At 44.8% G+C, this 19,654-nt stretch overlaps 1 protein-coding gene across 1 annotated transcript in view; it reads left to right on the top strand.

The window, feature by feature from the left end:
- Window positions 1-19,654, top strand: part of CDKAL1 (CDK5 regulatory subunit associated protein 1 like 1) — a 361,142-nt gene that overhangs the window by 134,939 nt on the left and 206,549 nt on the right. Inside the window, exon 8 of the mRNA XM_056854106.1 lies at window positions 5,621-5,724. Coding sequence (XP_056710084.1) covers window positions 5,621-5,724 — 104 coding nt within the window. The remainder of the gene's footprint in view (window positions 1-5,620; window positions 5,725-19,654) is intronic.

Raw genomic sequence — 19,654 nt, 5'->3', positions numbered from 1 at the left:
TGGGATTACGTGCTCCCTTGCTGTAAACCCTCATGTTTCTTTGGTGTTAATTTATAGCAAAGTCCACCATAGTTAACACAAACCTGCAACCGTTCCCCACTCAGCATCTGCCTTCAGTTTTAATAATCAAAAGATTTGAATAGATGCTGAAAATATGCTGCTGCTTTGTGGATATAACCTAACTATCGCCTCTCTAGTGATTGCATGAAACCAGTACCATATGATATCCAGAAATAATAGGCTGGGTCAGGAATGGTGAGTGGGAAGAAAAATGGCTGCTAATTCTGCTCTGCAAAAGTTTATATTAAAGTTCATGTAAGCATGGTTCATAATAAATTCTCCCGCTTCCATTTCTGCAGCAGGGTCTGCAAGCTTCTTGGGCGCGCAGATTCTGTTGTACTTCGCTTCTGAGAGCCAGTGTGGTGTAGTGGTTAAGAGTGGTAGTTTGGAGCGGCGGACTCTGATCTGGAGAACCGGGTTTGATTCCCCGCTCCTCCACATGAGTGGCGGGTGCTAATCTGGTGAACTGGATTTGTTTCCCCACTCCTACACATGAAGCCATGTGTAGGGTGACCTTGGGCTAGTCACACTCTCTCAGCCTCACCTACTTCACAGCGTGTCTGATGAGAGGAGGGGAAGGTGATTGTAAGCCGGCTTGATTCTTCCTTAAGTGGTAGAGAAAGTTGGCATATAAAAACCAACTCTTCTTCTTCTTCTTCTTTAACTCTATTGCTCAGGGTAAAAAGCAGCCCTTCCCCGACCAGAATGCACCTTCTACATGCTGAAGGCTTCATTCTCCTTGGATCCTATCTAGTGTATATTTGTGCTTTCTGTTCTGGGCATTTGCCCAAGGCATAACACTAATTATTTTTCTACAGCGTTTGATGTTTTTTCTAGCATCCCTCTCTCATTGTACTTTTCAGTATCAGATTATAGGTTTTAAAATTCTATAAACAAACGTTAATAAAATGCAAGCATTTTGAGTCAATGAGCATTTGTTTCATAATACATTTTATGAGTCCTATTTAATTCCCTAATCTTCCCATTTCCTTCCCTTCGAAACAGTTTTTTACAATTTCACATTCTGTAAATATTGCTCCTGTTTTAAAAATGCATCATGGTGTATATCAAAACCACAAACTTGCATCCATTAATTCCTCCCACAACAAGAAAGGGACATGTTCCAGTTTTAGAGATAAATAAATAACAACTGCAACCATTGGAAATTTCAGAGGCACTTAAATGAAGTCCAGTGGCACGTTAAAGTCTAACAGTATTTATTCCGCTATGAGCTTTAGTGAGATACAAGAAAGAGTATCTGAGGAAGTGAGCCCTATCTCATGAAAGCTCATACCGAAATTAATGTTATTGGTCTTCAGTGTGCCACTGGACTTCTGTTTTGTTCTGCTGCATTAGACTAACACAGCTGTCGTCATGAAAATGAAGGGACAACTTCATCTGAGATGAGATCATCCAGAGATTTGGGCTGGGTTGTCACCAATAAGCAGATTTCTCTCAGATCTATCTTGCACTTCTGGCTGATGCCAGGGAGGCCGTAGAAACCCTGAACTGGTGCCTAGAGGCAGTTGTGGAATGCATGAGAGATAATAAATTAAAGCTTAATCTTGACAAGACAGAAGTGCTTAAAGTGACACCCATGCTGGATGGAGTTGCATTAGAATAGGCCCACAGTATGGGGTAGGGTTGCCAACCTCCAGGTACTACCTGGAGCTAGGGTTGCCAACTGCCAGGTAGTAGCAAGAGATCTCCTGCTAATTCAACTGATCTTCAGCCGATAGAGATCAGATCACCTGGAGAAAAATGGCAGCTTTGGCAATTGAACTCTATGGCATTGAAGTCCCTCCCCAAACCCCGCCCTCTTCAGGCTCCGCTCCCAAAATCTCCCATTGGTTGAGAAGAGGGACCTGGCAACCCTACCTGGAGCTCTCCTGCTATCCAGCCAATAGAGATCAGTTCACCTGGAGAAAAATCGCCGCTTTGGCAATTGAACTCTATGGCATTGAAGTCCCTCCCCTCCCAAACCCCACCCTCTTCAGGTTCCGCCCCCAAAATCTCCCGCCGGTTGAGAAGAGGGACCTGGCAACCATACCTGGAGCTCTCCTGCTTTCCATCCGATAGAGATCAGTTCACCTGAAGAAAATGGCCACTTTGGCAATTGGACTCTATGGCATTGAAGTCCCTCCCCTCCCAAACCCCACCCTCCTCAGGCTCCACCCCAGAAATCTCCAGGTATTTCCCAACCCGGAGCTGGCAACCCTAGTAGGGAGGTGCTCTTGGATCCAGGCCTACTTCTGGGTAAACATGTGGCAGATGTGGCCAGGAGTGCCTTTTAGTAGCTTCAACTTGTTGGCCAGCTGTGGCCTTTCCTGGGCAGAAAAGATCTAACCACCTTGGTGCATCCTCTGGTTAATCTAGATTAGAAAAACAAAAGAAAATGTGGGGGGGAGAAACTCAACCTAAAAATGAGGGGAAACGAAAGGGGTTGAACTGGACACTATCTGATGTAACAACAAATAAATATACTTTTATTGTACAGTGTGCACAATTGTATTTAAAAACACAGGGCCTAAAATGCAGGGTTCCTAAAAAGCACAAAGAATAAATGTTTACAAATATTACAAACACATACACAGTTGATGCTAATACATATAATGACCAAAATCTGACCAGACGTGTTTCGGCCGTTTAGAGGCCTTCCTCGGTGGTTATACGTATACATTTTCACGATATACATCCTGATATATACACAAACATTGTTCAAGATAAGAAAAAAATAAAAGCCTTTTGGATGGAGGGGAAAAAAAGAAGGGGCAAAAAATCCAATTAGTATTACCTTAATTAACAATATTACTGAAAACGTTTTTATTTTTTTTTTAATGTTGAAATCACATATTTACCTTTTATTCTGTGTGGCTTTGTGTAAAATAATTTTATTATTTTAAAAAAAATATTATGGGCATTATAACTTAAGATTCTTTTCAATGTATTTTGTCATCTTGACCCAGGTATGAGCCAAAAGCCATGTTATAAAACACATGGACTAACTATATTTTATAGTTCGTCCATGGACAAACTGAGAGCTAATTCTAATATTGCATTCATTGAGTTGTACTGTATATTTAATTGTTCATTGTAGAATTTCCCTCTCTCGTTCTGCAGTATCAAATAGAGTGTATCCAGCCATCCATATACAGAATGAGCTTTTCCGTGATCCTGTCTGATCCTGGAGCCCCTTCCGACACCTGGAAAGATCATTCCTGAGGCTGCAGAATCCATGTGGAGAAACAGCTGAAGTGAGGAAGGTTGAGGAGATAAAATCAATCCCTTTTCCCAGTGGAGTTGCATTTGTGGAAGAGGAAGGAGACGTGCTTTCACACACCTCCCCTTTATCCTTCCTCACTCCAGCCTCTCCCCCCACCCACATGTCTATTCCTTCATGCACATTTCACAACCCTGGGAATGAGCCTTCCAGGGGTCAGAAGAAGCTGCCGGAACAGAAAGGAACACAGGAACAAGTACTGACGTAAACCTATACAACCTTAATTGCTTGCGCCATATACATTTGTCTTTCCATTGTGCCATCAGAACTATGCCAAATATGTGTCAGCAAAGAGTATAGTCTCAGCATTCTCAGTTGCTACTCCAAAACGATGGAACTCTTTTTTTCTCATGAGTACTAAAAACTATGAGTTCTGAGTAGTTTCTAGAAGAGCTGTAAAACTTGCCTTCAGTAGCCAGGGCTATATAGGCATTGGGAAATGTAATGGGGGCTTTTGTTTAGAGTTATGTGTTCAGTTGTATTTTTGTTGTTTACTGTGTTTTAAGTTCCTCAGAAAAGTACTTCCATTGAAGTTTGGGTATGCAACTTTTAAAATTGGTTAATTACAACTAATTTGAGCCAAATGATTAACTTAGAAAATCGTAAAAACCAGCCATAATTTTAAAAATTCAAAATAATTGTTGTGTTATTTCTGCTGTAGATGTTTTATTAAGTATATTTATTCCATAACTAGGAAAAAATGGCTGCGTTGCACAAGGATTAATGAAGATTTCAGCTCTGACAAATATTGCATGAATCATTTTTGAGAGGCAATATATCACTTGACTGAGCTTGGCTTTAGAGAGGTCAAAAGTCAAATTTGTTTGTCAGTAAAGGGCTATTGTTTACTCGATTGCATGGCAGATTTGTTCCTATAGATTTTGTTGTATAATATACAAGGAAACCTTGTGCTATCAAAATATTTTATTTATCAAGAATATATGAGGGTGCGTAGTGAAATGGCTGCCAGCATTGTATATTGAAATTGCTGTAATTTTCGATTTTATGTTTCTGAAACCACACCCTGGGTTTACAGCATGAGACACCTTGACAGCACAGTCATTATGGCTTTTCAGTAATGTTTCAGGATTCTCCAAAGGACAAAGAATGGATCTGAGTTCAAAGACTACTAAAGCAAATAGAGATGAAACTGCTGTAATTTTCATAAACCCCTCTATATTTTAGAAGTATCTTATGATGCTTAAAAAGGAGGAGTATGAATAATTAAAAAAAAAAAAACCTGGATCAGAATTCTAATGTCATCCTCTATGGATTGGTATATGAAAAAGATACCAAGAAGGAAGAAAGGATTAAATACTAATATGTTAATAATGGCAAGATTTGAGTTTGCTTGCAAAAAGAAAATAGATAGCTATTGAAGAATGGGAAAGCATGGAATATTCTATGCATTTACTCAGACTTAGGCAATTATAAAGGGTGAAGATAAACCTTGGCATTTTGCTGAATCTGCTGTGGGTTTTTTTTTCTGGCCTGGAACATTTTGTGTGTGATTCAACTGCTATTTTATCTGGAAAGGGAATTTTATTTTACTGCTGCTTTTACTGTGTGTGTGTTTACTGCTGTTCTGTTTATTTGTTTGTTTGTTTGGGAGATTTCTAGACCACCTGTGGCAGGACTGGGTGTCTCCCGGGTGATCTGTAGTATTGCAGCCTGTAGCCAGCAGGGTAGGGGCCTGGAATCCATTGGTCCCACCCACCCCCAAGCACTCTCAGAACTCTGCAGTCCTTACAGTGCAAGGAACTGGTTGACAGCACTCTTCCTGCCTGATGGCTCAGAAGTTCCCCTTGCTACTCCATGTGCCATCCCTCTGTGGGCCTTCCCCCAAGGTCACCCAATGCAGCCTGCTGGGTGACCTTGGGCTCGTCACAGTTCTCTCAGAACTCTCTCAGCCCCACCTACCTCACAAGGTGCCTGTTGTGGGGAGGGAAAGGAAAGGCAATTGTAAGCCACTTTGAGACTCCTTAAAGGTAGAGAAAAGCAGGGTATAAAAACCAACTCTTCTGCTTTTTCTTCTAGAGCACATGACAGTAACCTAACTTGGATGTATATATAATTATCTGTTTTTATTGCTGCTTGGTGATTGCTTGTATATTGTTAGGTTGTACTGTAGGTTTGGTCATTTTTTAGGCTTTTAATGACTTAAGAACTACATCAAGTATGTTAAATTGACAGTGGAGCATGCAAATAGATTAAAATAGAATTAACGTATTTAAATCTAATTTATTTATATGTATTAATACATTTTTTCTTTTTATCCAGGTGCCTGAATGCATGTACGTATTGCAAAACCAAGCATGCCAGAGGAGATCTAGCAAGTTATTCTGTCCAAGAGCTGGTAGACAGAGCTGAACAGTCTTTTCAAGGTAGGATTTTTTAAAATCTGTTTGCATTCCTGACAGCAGTTGTTTGTGTTGACTTTTTAGAAACTTGTAGGAATGGATTTGTCAGGAAGAAGTGTGTTTTTCGATGGAACTTTATAGAGAACCAATATTTCATAGTAGTTAGTGTCACACCAGGATCTGGAACAACCAGATATCTCCACTCTTACGGAAGCTTGCTGTGTGACCTCGGGTGACTCTCGCAGACTAAACTACCTCATAGGATGGTTGTGAGGATAAAATGGAAGAGGCAGAACACTGTGTGCCAGTGGTCCCAGGGAAAAACTATACTAGAAAAATAGGTTGTTCTCATTCTGGATTATTGAAATATTTCTACCCCTTTTTACCGTTGAGGAAATTTTTTTGATAGGTGGTAAGGCAAGCTTCTTGGTATATTCATTACAGTTGATTTATAGTTTTAGTAATTGCAAGTATTATTCACCGAATAGCTATAAAGGAAGTGTGTGTGTATGTGTGTGACTGAGAGATAGCACTCTGGTTTTTACATATATTTAGCAGCATGAGCTCAAAAGCAGAAGACTAAAAATCACATAGTTTCTTTTTTTTTTTACACTGTTAACTAAATATTCGATGAGAATGAGGCAAATTGACAACAATCTTTTCTTATAAATTGTAAGTGGTCAATGGCTTGTAATTTTATGCCAATAAAGTATAAAAATTCAGCATGGTGTAGTGGTTAAAAGCGGTGGTTTAGAGCAGTGGAGTCTGATCTGGAGGACAGGGTTTGATTCCCCACTCCTCCACATGAGCAGCGGAGGCTAATCTGGTGAACTGGATTTGTTTCCCCACTCCTACACACGAAGCCAGCTGGGTGATCTTGGGCAAGTTACAGTTCTGTGAAGAGCTCTCTCAGCCCCACCTACCTCACAGGGTGTCTGTTGTGGGGAGGGGAAGAGAAGATGATTGTAAGCCGGTTTGAGTCTCCCTTAAGTGGTAGAGAAAGTCGGCATCTAAAAACCAACTCTTATTATTACTATTATTATTAGCCTTAATGCCAATTTCATGTTGTTGTTTTTTCCTGAATCTGGAAGTGGATGTTGTGATAATCCAGGGCAGCCTTGTGCTGAAACATGTAAATGGAGCAGGATTACTCCCTAGGTATCAATCTACTAGATTAATTGTACTGGCAAAATTGTGTGAGGCAAGTTTAGGGTCCAGCAGTTGTAGAGTCCCAGAGACTTGGGATGTTTAATTTCAGAAGTCAGGTTAAATTTATATGATCTCAGGAACATGCCCTTTGCTTTGTGGAATTCCCCCCCCCCCCAACACACACTACTTTCAACGGAGAAGAATTCAGACACTGTTTTGGGTTTCATTCCCATAGAGGTTATTACACTGAGACAGCTTCCTGATGACAATGAAGCATTTGGCTCTAACCTTTTATCCTTCTGCTTTGAAATACTGCTATTTTATGCTTTACCATTGTTTAATGTTTGTTTTGGGGGGTTTTCTTTTCTTTTTTTTAACATGCAGTAATCCCTTAAGTTTAAGGCTGTTTTAGTTTTGCATGTTTTTGGTGTTTTTTGTTTTTTAAAAAAAACTGGCTCAGCTTTAAACAGTCTATATATCATGGCATTGTTTCTCAGTCTTTTGTTGGAGTCCCCTAAGACTTGAAGTGGCATGTTTTTAAGCATAATGGAAGGAAGGTCAACAAAGAGGGAGCCTGTTTGTTCTTGGCCAATGCACAGATTTGCTTTTGATTTAAAAATTAATAATACTGTTGTGTTTTCTAATATTCTTAGTCTTGATTTAATAAGTGTAGCTCTTTCTTGCCATTTAAGGCCAATTGATGTATGCAGTTTGTGACGTAGCAGCAACTTGATAACTCCGTGGACCTTACTCTATGTAGAAAGCAATCTGTATGAAATGACGGCCCACTTCATAATCTTTATCCCTAACTGGCTTTTGTTCAGCTCTTCTCAAACTGTTTCACGGTGGTACTCCACGGTATACAGCAGCGGTTCCCAAACTTTTTGAATCATGGAGCATTTTTCAGGAGAGAAATTCGTCACGAAGCACCAATTTTCATCTAGTACCTATATACTAAACCGAATGACAGTAGTATTTTTCTTTCCAATCTCTTCACGGAGCACTAGGAGATGTTTCGCAGAGCACCAAGTGCTCTGTGGAGCACAGTTTGGGAACCGCTGGTATACAGGGTTTCTTTTATAAGAACAGAGGGAGATACCAAATCATGGCATAGGCTTGGGGGCAGAGAATCTCGTTTCAGGGGGTGGGAACACAATCAAGGTTCTCCGTTTTCAAAGCATAGAAATTTATAAAGCAAACACCCACAGACATTTAGTTTCCAGGTCTCCTGAAAACTCTAGTAAAAAAAAAAAAAAAAGGCTGGTAAATTGTTGGGATCCAGTCACTCAGTCCAAGAAAATCTACTTGGCTAAACAGGAGCAAGGACATACAACAGTCCTAATATAGCCATCACAATTGTTTATGATATAAAGGAGAAGACAGAAGCCTTCATAATTATGCACAGCTTGGTATGCACACTTTGACAATTGGCTGACATGGTGGGCACCGGTGTTAGGGAAACCCAAGACAGGTGGAACCACATGTATTCTCATAGCCCGTTATTGGCCAAGGAGGTTCTGGTTCCCCTCACTGGTACCTAGTGAGAAACAGGTTCATTCACCTACAACCACAGCAGGACCTCATCCAGATAGGTCACATCCTTTACCACGACATACAGTCCTTACTTCTGACTGCGTGGTTGATCCTTCCATGACTACCTGGCCTGATAAGGTTTCCCAGGTCTTATAGAGGCAGCCGCAAACCCTCGACACAAAAATCTTATTTGTCTGAGTGGTCACATTTTGTAAGTTGGACTATTGTGAATAAGTTATCAACAGAAATCTATCCATTACAACATATATTTGATTATTTAATTTCCTTAAAGGAATCTGGTTTGGCAGCCAGTTCAGTTAAGGTTCATTTAGCCACTATTTCCTCTTTTCATGCACCTGTTGGCTCCCACATGGTTTTCTCAGCTCCTGGTTCAAAGAGGTTTTTGAAGTATTGTCGAAGGCTTTCACGGTCAGAGTTCATTGGTTCTTGTAGGTTATCCGGGCTGTGTAACCGTGGTCTTGGAATTTTCTTTCCTGACGTTTCGCCAGCAACTGTGGCAGGCATCTTCAGAGTAGTAACACTGAAGGACAGTGTCTCTCACTGTCAAGTGTGTAGGAAGATATAGTCAGAAAGGGGTTGGGTTTGAGCTGAGTCATTGTCCTGCAAAAGTAATGTGCTAGTCATTGTCCTGCAAGTATCAAGATAATGTGCTACGATCATTATGCATTATGCTACGATCAGCAAAAGACAAAAGAGACCCCCTCACCTCTGCAGGAGTATATCGTATACCTTGCAGCTGTGGAGAAGTTTACATCGGGACCACAAAACGCAGCATACAAACAAGGATAAAAGAACATGAAAGATACTGCAGACTTGGCCAACCTGAGAAATCAGCAGTGGCTGAACATGGACTGACACAAACAGGACACAGGGTCTTATTCCAAGACACTGAAAGACTGGACAATTCTACCAACTATTTTGTCAGATTGCACAGAGAAGCCATTGAAATTCATAAACATCAGCACAACTTTAACAGAAAAGAAGAGAGTTTAAGAATGAATAAGGCTTGGCTTCCTGTCCTAAAAAACCTCCAGACTAACAAAGACTTTAGTCAACCATAGCCATGCAGATTAGCTTTGGACTTCACACATTAACAGATCACTTCAGGATACAATGGTTCCATATTAACATACCACACCGTCATTAGCACATTATCTTGATACTTGCAGGACAATGACTAGCACATTACTTTTGCAGGACAATGACTCAGCTCAAACCCAACCCCTTTCTGACTATATCTTCCTACACACTTGACAGTGAGAGACACTGTCCTTCAGTGTTACTATTCTGAAGATGCCTGCCACAGTTGCTGGCGAAATGTCAGGAAAGAAAATTCCAAGACCACGGTTACACAGCCCGGATAACCTACAAGAACCAAGGTTTTTGAAGGGTCTCAATAAACCACCTACTCCCTCCTTGAAATTGTCCTTGGTGTTAGCTCCGATTATGTATAAACCATTAGAGTCTCTAGCTACTTGTGATTTGTCTTTCTTATCGTTCAAGACAGCATGTTTGGTAGTGGTGACCTCAGCTAGAAGAGTAGGGGAGTTGAGTGCCTTAAGAGTTGACAATCCCTTCACGAGATACCACCCAGATAAAGTTGTCTTACGCACTAGCATGGAATTTCGACTGAAGGTGATATCCTCCTCCATATGGCCCAGAATATTACACTACCAGTGTTCTTTCCAAACCCTCAATCAACAACAGAGCAAGCACTACACACATTTGATATTCAGCGGGCACTGCTTTTTTAAATTTGCACTGCACATCCTCCTTCAGACAAGACAAGAACTTGTTCCTTTGCTTTAAAGGTCCAAACAAGAGCAAAGTTGCAACTTCTCAAACTGTCTCCAGATGGGTTGTCTCTGGTTTAAACTGTCTTATAAATCTGCAGGGAGGTCTTATCCACTCCGGGTAAAAGTACATTCTACCAGGGCTTTGGCATCATCATCAGCATTCCTGGGCAGAGTTGACATTCAGGACATCTGTAAGGCAGCTACCGGGTCGACGCTGTCTATATTCCTGAAGCATTACTCCACGGTTGTAGATTCCAGAAGTGACACAGCTGTGGGAAAAGCAGTGTTACAGTCACTGTTTCATTGACTAGTCCACACCCACCTCCATGGTAGGTGAGCTTGCTAATCTCCCATGCTGGACTGCACTGAAGACATGATGATGAAAACAGTGTTGCGTGTACCTGTAACTGTTGTTCATTGAGTGTCTTCTGTGGAGGCATGCACCCTCCCTCCCTCTCCTGCTGTTGACAAGTTTGGCCTAGTACTTGAGTTCCACAGCAGCAAAGGGAGAACTGAGGGAGAGGGGCGCTCCCCACTCCCATCACGTGACCATTTGGGCAGCAAAGCCTTGGCTCGAGATGGAGGGCGGGGGAGCGCTCCTCAGAAGCTGAAAACCCTTCGAGAAGCTTGGTGGTCTAGCTCTGCAGCTGGCTTGAACCTGCACAGTTTCCATGCGTGCCTGCACAAAAGACACTCAGTGAACAACAGTTACAGATAAGAGCTACACTCTTTTGTTTTTTTTAAATAAGGAGATGTATAAAAAGTGATACATAGCATACATTAGCATACTGAATGCCTGCAAAACAATTTTTTAAAGTTTGTTCTTCAGCTAACCTTTATTCAACTTTTCCACAACACAGCATTGCTTCTGGATTTTTATGTCATATTCCTGTTTTCTGTTTATGGTAACCTTCTGTACATGTGGGTATGGTTGCCATAGACCCACAGTGTGGTCAGAAAATAGAGGACTGTTGCATAAGTGTTGTTGTGTTTATAAAATGCTTTTTCTGCTTAGCTGGCATAGTCTGATTGCATGAGGTTGAGAGAGTGCTATAGTTTGTGGCTGAAATTTTTATCAGGTAGATTAATTTTGGTTTGTTCTTTTAAGGGTAGCTTTTGAAGGGAAAACAACGAGGTGAAGTATTGCTGCATTGCGCTTTCAACAGGCTTTTTTTTTTTCTGGAGAGCTGGAGGTTGGTCTTTTGTCCTTGAAAATAAAGCTGTTGTTTCATGTGGGTTTGGTTTTGCCTTATGAGACTTTTTCCACTCCTTTAAAAAAAAAATCCCATCCTTCTTTTGTATTTTAGATTTGTAAATACTTGTTCTGTGTGTGGAAGATCTCTAATCTCATTGTAAATTATGTATGCTTCGCTGTTTCTGTGACCAACGTTTGATAAAACACGAGCAAGGAGTGTTACCAAATTGGTTCCTTTGTGTTCGTTAACTGGCTGTTGGTTGTGAGGAAGGGTATATATATTAGTTGTATGCTGGACTTTTCATTTGCTCAAGTGTTAGTTACCTGACAAATAGCAAATGGAGTTGATATAAACAAACAATATTGGATTCGAAGATGAAAACAGTAGTTGATAAAGTGTTAGGACAGCTTCTGGTGGGTATGTTGGTACCAAATGCAGAGTACCAACCTGTTGCCACCCTCCTCGGCAATAATGCCACAGAAGAAATAATATATTCCAATGTTTGGATTGCGGGTCAGTGATGGAGGGGGTAGGTGCTGCCTTTGTCAGTGAGGAACCGCAGTAGTGTGAGGATCAGTTGCTATTAAGAATCTGTCTGACTGGTTGTAGTCATTAAATTAATTCACACAAATAGGTCAGTAAGTTAAGCTGTCACGTTGTAGCCAAAATAGCCAATAGCTAGGAGATATATCCAGGGAAAATTGACATGGGATGGGCTCTGGAATTTGGAGATGAGCAGACAGGCAGCATAAATATCTGTGACACAATCTAGGTAAAAGAGAGGTTGGAGGGCAGGGAAGGCTAGATGGCAGGAGCAGCAAAGTTGTAAGATACCAAGACATATCCCAAATAAAGATTATAGCGATTCAAAATTGGCGGGAACCTTCAGAGATGACATTTTGCTGCAATAAGCATATCATGAGGAACAGAACCTGATTTTTAGCATTAATGACCAAGGCCTTAGTAATATATTGTAGCGACACTAGTAATTGATCCAGCGTATTGAAGCAAACCAGTAGGGGTTGCTGTGGATACCTCTTTTCTCTGTGTCTGATTTTAGACCTAAAAAGGAGGTTGGCAGGTTGTTGTTGTTTTTGCCACTGAGACGCTTCATCACTTGGTACGTATGTGGTATCTGTCAGTGTTTCTCAGCCTGAGAATAATGTTTAGGGCTGTTGAATTAAAAAACAAATTCGTTTTAATTTGGATTAGAGGTTAAATGGCCTTTTTTCGGGGAACCCCGAATCCCCCTATATCAGTGTAGGTAGGAATTTGGGTTTAAATTCGGAATTCCCGAAAAATTCGGCCATTTAAACCCATTTGTGGCTTTCCGCAGCTCTGGGGGGGGGCGTCTTTTGAGCTGGAGGTCCCAAATTTTCAGGGTAGCTTGGAGGGACCCTCCTTGCAAGAACCCCCATGTTTTGTAAAGATTGGGTCAGGGGTTCCGGATTTATGGGGTCTGGAAGGGGTCCCCCCATCCGCCCATTGGAATGAACAGAAGCCGGTTTCATCCCATGCAAGAGGCTTGGATTTTAAAAGGACATTTTCCGGTGTGCTTGAAACTGGCTCAATCTGCATATGAATCGCAAGGAGATTGCCTATTTCTCCTCCGAGGCAAGGGCATCTTATGATTGGGTGTTTTCCCGCTGCTTCCAGGAGGCAGGACTAAAGGAAAACTTCCTGTCTCCTTGGCGGGAAGACCGCCCACTATCCTCAGTTTTTTGTCCTGCCTTGTTCCGGAGAGCAGCGACCTCATTTAGCTCTAGCTTATTTCTTAAAAAAAAAAAAAAAAAAATCCCTTCGTGCCTGTTCTTCTGTTTTTGTCTCCCCGTCCTTTGGTCTCCCCCCCCCTCGTTTTTTGTCTCCCCTCCTGTCCGCTAGTGCGGGTTAGTGAGGGACTGAGGAAGCCGGCCACACATCCAACATGGCCGACGCTACAACGGAGAGGGAGGACGATCTCCTCTCCGTGGAAGATTTTCAAGCTGGAGGGCTGGTCCACTCCGCCCAAGCCCCCGCCAATGACCGCTCCGGCGGATCATTGGAAAGGGAGGGAGCCGCGGCAGCGATTTCGGGAGAGGAAGGGGAGCCCGCGCCTTCAAAGAAAAAGGCGCGAAAAGCCGCGCCGAAGAAGGCGCCGCTCCCGGGCGCTCAGAGAAGGAAGAGGCGCTCCAACAAGCCTAAGGTCGGCTCCCCCAGGCTCGCTCCTGCGCCCGCCAGCAGAACGGCTCCTGTTCAGCCTGCAACCTTGATGCAGCCTTTGAACGTCGTCGGATTACCGGTAGGAGGGCTCCAGGCGGGAGGTGGCAACCCCCCCCCTTCGAGCGCTGGGGGTGAGGGGCGGACCTTTTCCAGTGAGGAGGCTAGTGACCTGGTCAACCTAGCCTTACAGAGGCAATGGCAAGCCTTCCAAGCCTTTCAGATGAGGCTTCCCCCCTCCTTCCCCTGGGTAGTCCAGCAGGCTTCCCCACACTCTTCTTCCTCCTACCCTGCTAGCACAGATAGAGAGGATATGGGACCTGTCCCCTCTACCTCTGCAAAGTGGCCCACTAAGGCTTCCAAGAAGGCCACAGTTCAGACCACAGTGCTTCAAGACGAGGACCCTTCCTCGGAGGAGGATCAGTCCTCGGATCCAGGGGAGCGCGAAGAAGGTGAATACGACTCAGACGAAGACATCCTCCCCCCAGATGAGCAACAGCCAAGACTGTTTTCTGGGGAGGACTTTCAGAGTCTATTAGCTAAGGCCCTTCTGGCACTGGACCTCATTGAGGATCAGGAAGCCTTAGAGGATCCATCCCCAAAACGCAAGCGGGGAGTGCAGGAGTGCTTTCCTAGAAAAAGGCCCCAGACTAACACTGTGCCATTTCCAGAATTTTTTCTGCAAGCGGTTACTGATGAATGGGATAACCCCACATCAGGGAAACAAATTCCCAGTACTGTTAAAAAGAATTACAACCTAGCACCTCATGCAATGAGTCTTCTCAAGGTCCCCCTGGTGGAGGCTCCCGTTATTGACCTTCAAAATCCTGGCCTGGTTCCCGAGGATGGGGCTGGTTCCATCAAAGACCAGCTAGACAGGAAAGCAGAATCTTTGACCAGGAAGGCCCATGAGGCTGCAGCTATGGCAATCCAAGCAAATGCAACTACTTCCATCTTTGCCAGAGCTTCTTACCTCTGGATAAAGAAACTTATCCAGCTGGTTCCTCAGGAGAACCAACGTGTGGTTGCTGGCCTCGATAGGGTCCTTAAGGCAACTTCCTTAATGGCTGATGCTTCTCTGGATGCTATCTCCTTCTCAGCAAAATCCATGGCTTCGGTCACCTCAGTCAGGAGAGCACTGTGGCTCAGAGCCTGGCCCGCTGATTTTAAGGCCAAGTCCACCTTAATGGCCTATCCGATCCAAGAGGGGAGGTTATTTGGCGAGAAGCTAGACAAAATCCTAGTAGAAACTAGGGATAAAAGACACGTGATGCCTAAGCAATTGAGAAAGGACAATCGCTCATCCGATTATCAGTCCTTTCGTGCCCCCAGAGCTCCCTTCAGATACAGGGCAGAGTCCCGAAAAGGGTCCTGGAGCAACAATAGCTCCAACTCACGAGCCTTTCGAAAGGGCGGCAGATTCCTTAGACAAGGCCAACAAACCCGGTCGGATAAGTCCGACAAGTTTGCCAAGCCTAACACCCAATGACTCCAGCTCCCTGCCCATCGGAGGAAGGCTGCAAGCGTTCGCAACAAGGTGGCAACAATCAAACCCCGACAACTGGACTATGCCAATTGTTTCCAGGGGCTACCTCCTGGAATTTTCTACCCCACCTCCGGATCGCTTCATCCCTTCTCCTCTACCATCGAAAAGGAAGAAACATCTAAGAACTCTTCAGGCCATTCTCCATCTCCAACAGCTGGCAGCCATAGAGATGGTCCCAACCCAAGAAAGGTTTCAGGGAGTGTATTCCATCTTTTTTACAGTCCCCAAGGCAAATGGGGACTGGAGGGCAATTTTGGATTTGAAGTTTGTCAACCGCAGGATCCTGAAGAAGCGTTTTCGGATGGAAACAATGCGTTCCATTGTGGAATCCCTCCTACCAGGAACTTACATGACGGCGCTGGACCTGAAAGAAGCATACCTTCATATCCTCATCCATCCCATTCACAGACGATTCCTCCGCTTTACCTACGCCCAGGAACACTACCAGTTCAGGGCACTTCCCTTTGGTCTTTCCTCAGCGCCCCGAGTCTTCTCCAAGATCCTTATCACCATCATGGCAACCCTCAGGCAGGAATCTATCCAAGTCCACCCTTACTTGGACGACATCCTGATATGCGCACAATCTCACCACCAGTCCCTGCTGGATACCGCGAGAGTGGCACAAATCCTTCAGGAGCATGGATACGTCCTCAACTTGGAGAAGAGCTCACTGGAACCCTCCCAGAACATCATCCACCTCGGAGTCCAGATAAACTCAACCACGAACAGCCTTTCCCTGCCACAGAAAAGAATCCACAAGATAATCACCTTAGCCAGAGCCGCTATACTGAACAAAAGATCCAGTCTAAAGGCGCTAGCAAAACTCATGGGTCACATGGTCTCATGCATAAACATCGTCCCATGGGCAAGGTTCCACCTCCGTCCACTCCAGTGGCTACTACGGCCTTTTCAAAACCACATCACCCCGCAAGGTACACAAACTAATCCAACTGCCATTCCCTGTGAAACACAGCCTTCAGTGGTGGACCAACCCATCCAATCTAGGCAAGGCTCTGAAATACCTCCACGACGATCCGCTTCAAGTGTTCACGGACGCCAGTCTAGAAGGTTGGGGAGCGACCCTCAACTCCAAGGTAGCGCAAGGTCGTTGGTCACCACAGGAGAAGAAGCTCCACATCAACCTTCTGGAGCTACGGGCAGTTCGGCTAGCCTTGCGGGCGTTCTCAAAGGACATTCAACACCATCACGTCCTCGTGCGCTCGGACAACATGACCACGAAGGCGTATATCAACAAGCAGGGAGGGACCAGGTCCTCATCCCTTCACCAGGAGACGTCCTTGATTCTCAAGTGGGCACAGGCCAACGTGCAATCCTTAAAGGCGGAGCACATCAGCGGAGTCTTGAACACACAAGCGGACTGGCTAAGTCGACAAACAGTGGAAGAGGGAGAGTGGTCCTTAGACCAGATGACCTTCCAGGCCATCACAGACAGGTTCGGCCAACCCGTAATAGATCTCTTCGCGTCCGCTTACAACCACAAGACCCCTCGGTTCTTTTCCAGGTACTTTCACCCAAGGGCAGAGGGAACAGATGCCCTTCTCCTTCCCTGGCCTCAAGGACTGCTGTTTGCCTTCCCACCGATCCCAATCCTTCCCAGAGTCCTGCGCAAGATTCGACAGGAGAAGGCCACGGTCCTTCTAGTGGCCCCCTTTTGGCCACGCAGACCCTGGTTCGCGACACTCCGCAATCTCTCCATCCAGGAGCCCTGGAGGATTCCAACCTCTCCAACCATGCTTCAGCAGGGCCCTCTGACCCATCCAAAGCCCCAGTGGTTCTGTCTGACCGCTTGGCTCTTGAGCGCTCAAGACTCCTAGCACGCGGATACTCACAAGAGGTGGTGGGTACCATCCTAGAAGCTCGCAAGCCCTCGACGCGGCGAATATATACTGCATCCTGGAAGGCCTTCGTCAGATGGGGACAGAGAAAGAAAGTTAACCCCTTAAATCCAGGAGTTAGCAAGATACTGGAATTCCTACAGGAGGGCGTAAGGATGAAGTTATCAGCCTCAACCCTCAAACGTCAAATCGCAGCCATCTCCACAGTCATCCCTTCTGTAGAGGGTGTTCCGACCTCTCAACACAGGGACATATCTGCCTTCCTGAAAGGCGTCACACACATGCGTCCTCCGACCATCCACCGCTTCCCCACTTGGAAGCTGAACCTGGTCTTAAAGGCTCTCACCTCAACTCCATTTGAGCCTCTGCGGAAGATACCCCTCCAGTTCCTTCGGATGAAGGTTCTATTTTTAACGGCTATCACCTCGGCCCGCAGAGTCTCGGAACTCAGAGCTCTCTCGATCCACAAGGGACTTTGTACATTCCATAAAGATAAGGTTGTTCTGCGGTTGGACCCAGCCTTCCTTCCAAAAGTAAATTCCTCCTTCCACAGAGCCCAAGACATCTCCCTGCCATCGTTCTGCCCGAAACCTTCTTGTCAGGCCGAAAAATCATGGCACACACTGGATCTTCGCAGAGCTATCCGTATCTACATCGATAGGACAGAAGAGTTCAGGAGGTCTGACTCGATGTTCATCAATCTCTCCAACCCCAACAAAGGGTTAAGAATGTCGTCAGCCTCCATAAGCTACACTCTGCGTAGGTGCATCATAGAAGCCTACAAAGCTGCTAAGGTCACCCCTCCAGAAGGGATCACCGCTCACTCCCTTCGCAGTTCGGCAACCTCAGCGGCGTTTAACCGACAGGCTCCAGTCGATGAAATTTGCCGACCGGCCACCAGGTCTACTATTAATACATTCATCAAGCACTATAGAATTAACACCTGGTCATCTGCTCAGGCGGCTTTTGGACGCAGGGTCCTTCAACACGTGCTGGAAGAGAACTAACCCACCCTCTCTGGGAGCTCTAGAAGGTCCCAATCATAAGATGCCCTTGCCTCGGAGGAGAAGGATGCCTTGGTACTTACCGTGAAGGCTCTTTCTCTTCCGAGGCGAAGGGCATCTGGCCCACCCGGATGGAATATCTACTCGCAGGCCAGGTAGCTCCTCGTTCCATTGATCAATAGACCAAGGAATACATGACGCTCGCTCAGCTAGCACCTGCCTTGTTAGCACTCAATCAGTGCATATGGACCTATAGTTCTCAAGTTTTTTCCGCCCGTTTGGCGGCACAGTTACCATTTAACCCTCCGGGGTCATTTAGGTTCACTGTTCAATGTTTTAAACACTCCTGTTTCCTCCCTTACATGTGTTCTGTTCTCAGTTTTTGTTTAGCACTTCTCTAGGAGCTAGGCAAGCCAGTAACTGAGGATAGTGGGCGGTCTTCCCGCCAAGGAGACAGGAAGTTTTCCTTTAGTCCTGCCTCCTGGAAGCAGCGGGAAAACACCCAATCATAAGATGCCCTTCGCCTCGGAAGAGAAAGAGCCTTCACGGTAAGTACCAAGGCATCCTTTGCATTTGTATATGTCTCCAGCTTACCCTCTGCAACTAGCTATTGAGAAACTGCCTTCCAACTAGCTGAAGAAAGGTGAGGCAAACAGATCTCCCTGCAGTTTGAACACACTCCAACTTTTAAATCACGAGAAGAGACCTATGCCAACTCCAGGCCACAGCAGGGATTAGAAAGCCAGAAGTCTTCTTCAGAGACCAGTGCCCACTGCCCAGCCCAGCCCACAGACACAGAACAAATCTACACACTGCAACTTTTAAATCAAGAGAAGAGACCACAGGCCAGGCCTAACTCTGGCCTATGCCAACTCCAGGCCACAGCAGGGATTAGAAAGCCAAAAGTCTTCTTCAGAGGCCAGTGCCCACTGCCCAGCCCAGCCCACAGAAGTTCAAATCGTAAATTCCCCTGGAGGGGAGCTTTCTTCGTTTTAAATTGAAACAAAGAAAGCTCCCCTCCAGGGCAATTTACGATTTGAACTTCTAACCTGGCCATCAGAAAAAACTTAACTCCCTGGTGTCAAAGAAAGCAGGAAGGCGTGGGGGATTCCTGGAGGCACCTGGTTGGCCACTGTATGAACAGACTGCTGGACTTGATGGGTCTTGGTCTGATCCAGCAGGGCCTTTCTTATGTTCTTATTCCCCCAAACTCGCAGAATTTAATCAGCGTTTCCCCGAAGCTGCTTAGTTCGGCTTCGGGAATCTCCAGCGGTTTTTGCCTTCGGTTCATCCCGAACTTGGAAGACACGAATCAAACTGGATTCGGCTGATTTCTAGTTCGGGATCAACCAAATCGACAGGCCTAATAATGGTGCTCATTCACCCCATTGGAAACCGTAAGAGCAGCCATTCTCTTCCATCGAGATCAGCGCTTGTGGTCTTAGAAAAGTTGCGTTTAAGATTATCTTCTTTCCTGGCTTCCTTCACTTTTGTTTTTGTTTATGTATATCCTGCTAAGTTTGTTCACTGTATACTCAGCTGTATATTTTCCTTCAGTACATCTCTTTGTATTGATTGTTCAATTCCCCCTGTGTGTAATGTTGTACCAGTGACAGGTTGGCTTAGGGGATATTGCATCTGTGAAGATCTCTCCATT

Source organism: Euleptes europaea, chromosome 8, assembly GCF_029931775.1.
Source record: "Euleptes europaea isolate rEulEur1 chromosome 8, rEulEur1.hap1, whole genome shotgun sequence".
Taxonomy (NCBI): domain Eukaryota; kingdom Metazoa; phylum Chordata; class Lepidosauria; order Squamata; family Sphaerodactylidae; genus Euleptes; species Euleptes europaea.
This window is presented reverse-complemented; position numbering and strand designations above follow the sequence as displayed.